The following is a 6935-nucleotide window of genomic DNA, read 5'->3' as shown; positions in this document are numbered from 1 at the left end:
ATCCGTACCTTGTAGATGGCCTTTCTTCCCCCTCCCCTCCTCTTCCCCCTGCCCCCCCCTTTTTTTTGGAGATTATAAAAAAAAAAAAAAAAAAAAAAGAAAAAAAAAGGCTGCTTTGAAAAAAGACAAGCTTGTGCCTACTTCTGGGGAAAAAATCCCAATAGTTTCTGGCCTTTAGAAAAGCCAAAGTAATTTCTGGATAAGAGGTAATTCTATTCTCAGACTAATCTTCTACAATGTAAAGTAAATATTTTGCTATTAAATGCTGGAAGGGGGATTTCTGTAACAAATATATGGCTTTCAGACTGTATTAGCCCAGCATACACTAGCATAAAAATATCAAGTAGAATCATAAACCTATAAACCTTCTGGTCTAGTAATTTCCTTCAATATGGGCATCAAGTGTCTTTTGAGCTGCACAAGGATTTTGAAGACACTGATACAACTTTGGCAAGGTGACATAAGATCTACAGAACTCTCCCAAACTGACATGTCAGGGCAGCTAGGAAGGGCCAGAGCATTTCAGATAGTACTAGTATTGTGTTTAGGGAAGTGAATCCAGTCACAGGTTACCTCTGGCTGATTCTTGTGACACACTGATTTAATCAGTTGAATTGCAAGCTAACCCAATGAAAAGCTTTGCTTTTGTGTGTGTGCTGCTGGCTGTTGAAGCATATCTCATGTAATGAATATGGTGCTGCAAGGAATCTCAAGAATATAGGCCAAATAGTTTGCCCACCTAGACTAGAAAGAACCCGATCAAATAGTAACTGCTAACTAAGATGGCGATTTCCAAATGTACTAAAACATCTGAGGAGAAAGGCTACTACATCTGGGAAGAAAGGTTGTTTGTACTCTGGAATGCTGTGTTTGGTCAGTTATTAAACTTTTTTTTTAATCTTTGTAAAGAAACACATGGACAAATTATTTACAGCTCCTTCCCTTAACTTACTGACATAGATGCATCAGATCAAAAGTACATGCAGCCCTCGATCTCATATTTTAGCAACTTTTGTGCCATGCAGCAAGGCATTTCATAGCTTATAATTATCACTTGCATCATGACCTTTTGTTTGTATCTCTTTGATCTTGAATTGAATAGGGGAACTCAGTAAGTTTCAACTGGGAGAACTGTTACGCATTAAAGTGTAGGAAGCAATATCACACAGTCACATATCACATGGTTCTTCAAGGTGTGGAGTGGCTAAGGTTCATTCCTTAGCAGTGAAAAGACAAGAAGAAGTAACATTCAAATCATTGAGCAAAAGAAAGGAAAAAACTAGATAGGATCTAGCATTTTCCAAGAAAATCTTAACAAAACTATGTAAACTTCCATGTAGAATATCTATAATATCCAAGTGTTGTAAAATCCACCAAGTGAAAGAATAATACGGTCCACTAAAGTTATAGTGCTTGAAGTGTACGTCCTTATTTATGTGAAATGTGTAACAGTAGTGATGCAGGACTGGGGAAAAAAAGTCACAGAATGAAAATAACAGGAAGCTGTAATAATCAGGAACATGGCATGCAAGGAAAGGTGAATCATCTCTACATTAGGCTAAAAGGAATCCTAGGCTGAAAGTGAATAGGAAAATTATTGAATGGGAGATAATTGGGATGCTCATAAACAGCTAGTCTCTAAGCAATAGCTAGAAATTCCTAGAAAAAGGGAAGCGAGTCAGGCATATGAGGACACAGAGAATTTAAAAGAATAATTGACATTAATGATAATGCTTGGAGCAAGTCTCAGCAGATAAGGCCTGGTGATAGGATAAGCAGATTGCTCAAGATAAAAACTAATCTTTTTAAGACATGAGACTTTTTAACAATACATAGTGTTTAGAGAGAAAAGAAAGGACCCACAGGAAGTGTGGTAGTGAAGGTGATTCATGCAATCCAAGAGTGAAAGAGGGAAACAGAAAGGAAAAAAGAGGGTAAAGTACGTGTTAAATGAATGACTAGTGTGGAAAATAAAGTAATGATTACTAGCACATTTGGAAAAGTTGAAACTTTTCATTCAGGGAAGTATCTCTACAGCCCACCTAAGCAGATTTCAGGCTGTTCTTATAGACATGGGACAAGGATAATTACTATCATTTTCCAAAGAAGTTATCATAATAGCTTAGTATTTTTTAAAAAATCAGGAAGGCAATGGTACCTAAATATGATAATGTATTTAGAATACTCCTGGTTGGGAGAAATATGTTTTGTTTTGCTTGAAATCAGATAATACCACTGATCTTTGTTTTACAACTCCAATCAAACTCTTTTTAATTTAAGCAAATCTGAGCAATTAATAAGTGAATTAACTAGAGACACATTTGTGTGTGTTAGTGGAGAAATGAGTGGCAGGAAGATTATTAGAGTTCTAAGCTATGTCTTTAAAAACTATGTCTTTAGTATCTAAACTAGAAAATTGCATGTAAATTAAAAAAAAAAAAAAAGAAAACCACAAAGATTTGCTACATGAAGATAACACTGAAAATCTATATTCCAACTATATTCCAAATAAAAGTGAACAAGCCCTATTTAGACATTGTCTTTTTTTCATGGGACTCAAAGACAGGCAAACATTGCAAGCCAAAATGTTAAGGTCTGAAAGTGCTGTTCACAAAACATACCATTCTACATGGGGCTGAGGCAGAAGAGCTAGGGGACACATCCAAAGGGAAGTAACTGAGCTGGTAACCTCAGATGTCATGGCATTATAGCAATGGGAAGGGGTGCCCTTCATTCACATAACAGAGTGTATGGAGGACAGTTGTTCAAGTCCACACAGCTTTTTGCATCTCAATGGGATGACTACTGTGAGAAAAGAATTCTCTTATACCCTGAATTACATGGAATTTTCTAGAGGTCAGAAACTCTTGCTCCAACCGTATGTCCAAACACAAAAATCATCAATTATAATTATAGCATGCTCTTCAATTCAGAATGTATGTTACATATAACTAATGCATCATAAGATTAACCTCATGCTATGTCCTGTATCATCCACCAGTTAAATGCAATGAAGTCTTCATTGCCAGATGATTTAGCTGATATATGAATTAACTGAGCTCAGTGGGTTTTTCAGGCATCTGTGTAGTCACAATGAAAGCAATAAGATCATTTCTTTTTATTTCTATTGTACAAATCCATTTTTTATACATCAGAAGCTCAGCATATAAAAACAAGTCTTAATTCAGTTCCAGTTTGTTCTGTGATATCATTCATCAGAAAAGGTAGGACTTAATGAAGAAAGAAGTTCTTTGAAATCTATGAAAAGATTTACCAGTACCAGAGATATGTTTGTCATTGAAAAATCAGAACTGTACATATATGCACCAGCAGGTTCTACCCTGGGTAGGAATGTCCTGTCTATTAAATAATTGGTTTTGAAAGGCACAAATTCATATTTTACAAAGAGTACTGGAGAAAAAATTTTGTCCTTAAAATTCTGGTTCTATCTGGAAAAAAACAACAAGCTTTTGTTGGTTCTATCCATAGACTATTTTTCTGGATTGATCAATTTTGTCCTACTTTCACATTTCTTGAAAAACATATGGAGCATTTTGTGTGACTGTAGTCATCAGTGGTCATAGTCAATAACCTTATCTTTGTCATCTGAAAAGCAGGTATTAATTACAGGAATTATAATGTACTGTGAACATATTAAAGTGTAACTTAAGGTGGTTTGCTTTTTAGTGAACACTTCCCAGCTCTGGGAAATATTTTTGACAACTGTCCAGTGAGAAATGCTTAGTTTGTTTCCAGAGCTAACAAGTCTGTCTTTACCTTCAGAGCTGCCTTCAAGTACGTGAAAAACTTCACTTAAAGTCTGGGAACCTGCCTGCTAAGAGAAAGCAATTTTACAGGTAAGATGATGTGGACGTAGACTGTGTCCCCCAGTAGAAATTCGTAGTGCCTGGCTAAACAGATTGCTTGAGCAGCATTTGCTTCATTGAGGTCTCAGTTCAGTGAAAAGGCTGTTGCTTTTGGTCTTAATAATAAGTAGTGTCATTTTCTCTTTGCAATGAATTCTTTCATCCAATCATATTCCTGTATGCAAATATACCATAGCTGGTACAGATAAAAAAGCACAAATAAAGCTAAGAGCTCAGTCAGGACAAAAATCACTGCGTATCCCTTATACTTTATTTCACCTGTGTTTCAGGAACGTCCTCAAATTCCTCAACTGAAAATATGAAGAAGCAAGGTTCAGACAGTAATCCTGCTCCAGTTTTGCCAGCGCTGCCAGAGCCACTCAAAGATCTGAAAATTAAGTACACCAAGGTTAGTAGTGTTTGTGTTTCTCAATTTTTCTTATGCATTCAGCTCAGGCAGTAGGATGTGCTCATTTTAATCTTATATGAACCACAGAGGCAACTGTAAATCAGTGCTTAAAATGTTTATTCTGACCTGTTTCTGATATTATACATATTAGCAATTAATCTTCAGTGATCCTCTTAACTTCAGTATTTCAGGAAGTGTGATAGAATAATTTCATATTTCACTTGATGTGTGTTGTCTTCTGAAGCAAACTTTCTGCAGTGATAAGTTTCTCAGAAAGTATAAATGGAGCAAAGGAGAAAAAGTTTCTATTATTATGTTCTTTTTCAGAACAGTCAGAAAAAATTAAAATGTTAGCGTATTGCATTGCATTACAATCAGATATAAATAATTATACCAAATAAGCTTATGTGGAAAGGGATGTGTGAAAATGAAACTAAAATAAAATTCATTCCACTTACACATTTTTCTTAGTGACAATGAATCTGTTTTTCAGCTTAAATTTATTTTTCAATAAAGCAGACAAAGTATGCCATCACAAATCTCAATATTACCATAAACTTTTTGTAATACCAAATTCTTTCCATATGCAGTTAGAAATATACAGATAAAGAAGGTCTGAATCCAGACTTGTGTTCTCAGCTTGAAAAGACCCTTTGCCTATTTTATATCATAGTATGCAGATATCTCTAAGAACTATGAACAAACTGTTGGCAGAAAATATTGAAACTCTGCCCTCTGAAACATACAGGTAGCAATATTGTTCAGAAAGGACCTTTTCTCTCTGGAGACTCCTCAGTCGCTGTTAATTTTTTTTCTCTTTACCATCGATGTGAATGAATTTTATGTACTAAAACCACTGTGTATTTTCTTTTCCAAAAGCAAGGTGTTCACTGATTATCTAGATTAGTTCTTTTGAATTATTCTCTATCCTATTTTTTCATGGAAGAAACCTAACCAGATTTCAATGCATATCTTTCTTGAATAAATCACACAGGACCTTACTTTGTAAATATTTAACCAGCCACGAAAGATATGTAGTCCTGCCATGTGATAGTTCTCTACTGCTCTTTCTGTCTAAAAAAAAAAAAAAAAACCACCAACCCCCCCCCCAAAACCCCCCAAAAACCCCACCCAACTTTATTCAGAGAAGATACTTTAGTACTATGTCACAGTGGTGTTCCAGAAACTAGTTTCATTTGTTTTATTTTTTTATTTTTCCAAAGGAAAACAACTAATAATAGTAAAATGTCAGCTCAGAAATGTGCTCTAACAAAATATGCAAGACATAAATTCTTGTAAACTTTTCTATCCTTGTAATGCATTTAGTTAGCAAAAACCTATTCCATCAATACAAAAAGCAACCACAAGATAGTCAGCACGGCTGAAATGTCTATAGTGCACAATTAAGGACAGTGTCACATAGTAAATACATGTTTCTTTTGCCTTGACAATACATACCACTTCCTTAAAAACTGCATATAATGTGCAATGCACTTGCTGTGAAAGTGTGTACCCACAACTGATCAAATCCAACACACCTTTGCAGAGGCTTGATGTTTGCAATGTTTTCCTCCTCTCTTCCAATGTCACTCAGGACTGTCTGAAAGGCACAACAGTATACTGAAGGATAGTGAGATGGGATAATAGAAATGTTATCCCATACAGAGCAGTCATCTCGCAATTTAATAAAGCTTTTCCACTCTTGTATTCTTACCCATCCTGTTCCTCTCCTGTCCCATACAAGTTAGAACACGGGGTGTGGGATTGTTTTGACTAGTTATGTTGGAAAGATCAAGATGAGGGAAGCATTAATTACTGCTGATGTATTAATCTTTCTGTCTGGAGCTTCTTGGACACCAGCAAATCCCTCAGCTCTGGAAACTCGATTTTCTCCTTTTCTACTATAGCATATTATCAACGGCCACCATACAAAGATGTGAAGAAATGTCTGCAGGAGATATTCCAAGGATTATCCTCTTTACTCAATACTTTATTTTATTTTCTGTGAGAGGGATCACTAGGGACCTTTCACAGAGATCATTTAACTAAGTATTTCCATATGTCTATGGATCTATAGGTTGGTATGGTTACATTTCAGATTATGCCTTTCACATTTAGCATAAATCTAAGTGGTCTTCAGGGAATTTGAAATTCGATAATTTAATTGAATGCATTTTAAACAGCTAAATTGGATTGGATGTTGAACCACAAAGTGATCTTGATTTGGTTTCGTATCTGGTTCTCCTTTAAAGATATTCCAATGAACTGAATGTGTGTTGGTAACAGGCTAAAAATGTACTAGTAAATACTTTACTTAGTCAACACTGAGGAATTAGACAATGATTGTTTGACAAATGATTTCTGTCATGATGCTTTCACATGCACTAATCCCTGTGGTGTTCCTTTAATCAGAGAAACTCAGATTAGTTAATTATTAGGTTGTCAAATTACATGAGGGAGAGAAAACAGCAGCACATTTTCTCACTAAGCTGCATGTGGAGTATCAGAAAGCGTGGAAGGGTTTTCTTCACTCCTGTTCTGAGTAAAGAAAAATTGTAGGCGAGTATCACATATGTTACAATAACTTCAGAAACAAAGATGAGGGGTAAAACCGTGAAAATTTATTTAGTATATCCAGGGAAAGTTTATCAGCTATAAAG

General features: G+C 35.4%; 1 protein-coding gene across 2 annotated transcripts in view; it reads left to right on the top strand.

Moving 5' to 3' along the window:
* ALDH1A1 (aldehyde dehydrogenase 1 family member A1) overlaps window positions 1-6935 on the top strand; it is a 55428-nt gene that overhangs the window by 14721 nt on the left and 33772 nt on the right. The window contains exons 2-3 of one of the 2 annotated variants that reach the window (XM_014958464.1): window positions 3786-3857; window positions 4157-4275. In XM_014958464.1, the coding sequence (XP_014813950.1) occupies window positions 4186-4275 (90 nt within the window). In that variant the 5' untranslated portion in view covers window positions 3786-3857; window positions 4157-4185. Of the gene's footprint in view, window positions 1-3785; window positions 3858-4101; window positions 4276-6935 lie in introns of those variants that run through there. The other variant, XM_014958463.1, reaches the window with a different exon arrangement.

The sequence above is a fragment of the Calidris pugnax genome, unplaced genomic scaffold (genome assembly GCF_001431845.1).
Source record: "Calidris pugnax isolate Ruff unplaced genomic scaffold, ASM143184v1 scaffold360, whole genome shotgun sequence".
In the NCBI taxonomy this organism is placed as follows: domain Eukaryota; kingdom Metazoa; phylum Chordata; class Aves; order Charadriiformes; family Scolopacidae; genus Calidris; species Calidris pugnax.
The sequence above is the reverse complement of the archived record's forward strand: the minus strand, read 5'-3'. Positions and strand labels throughout refer to the sequence as shown.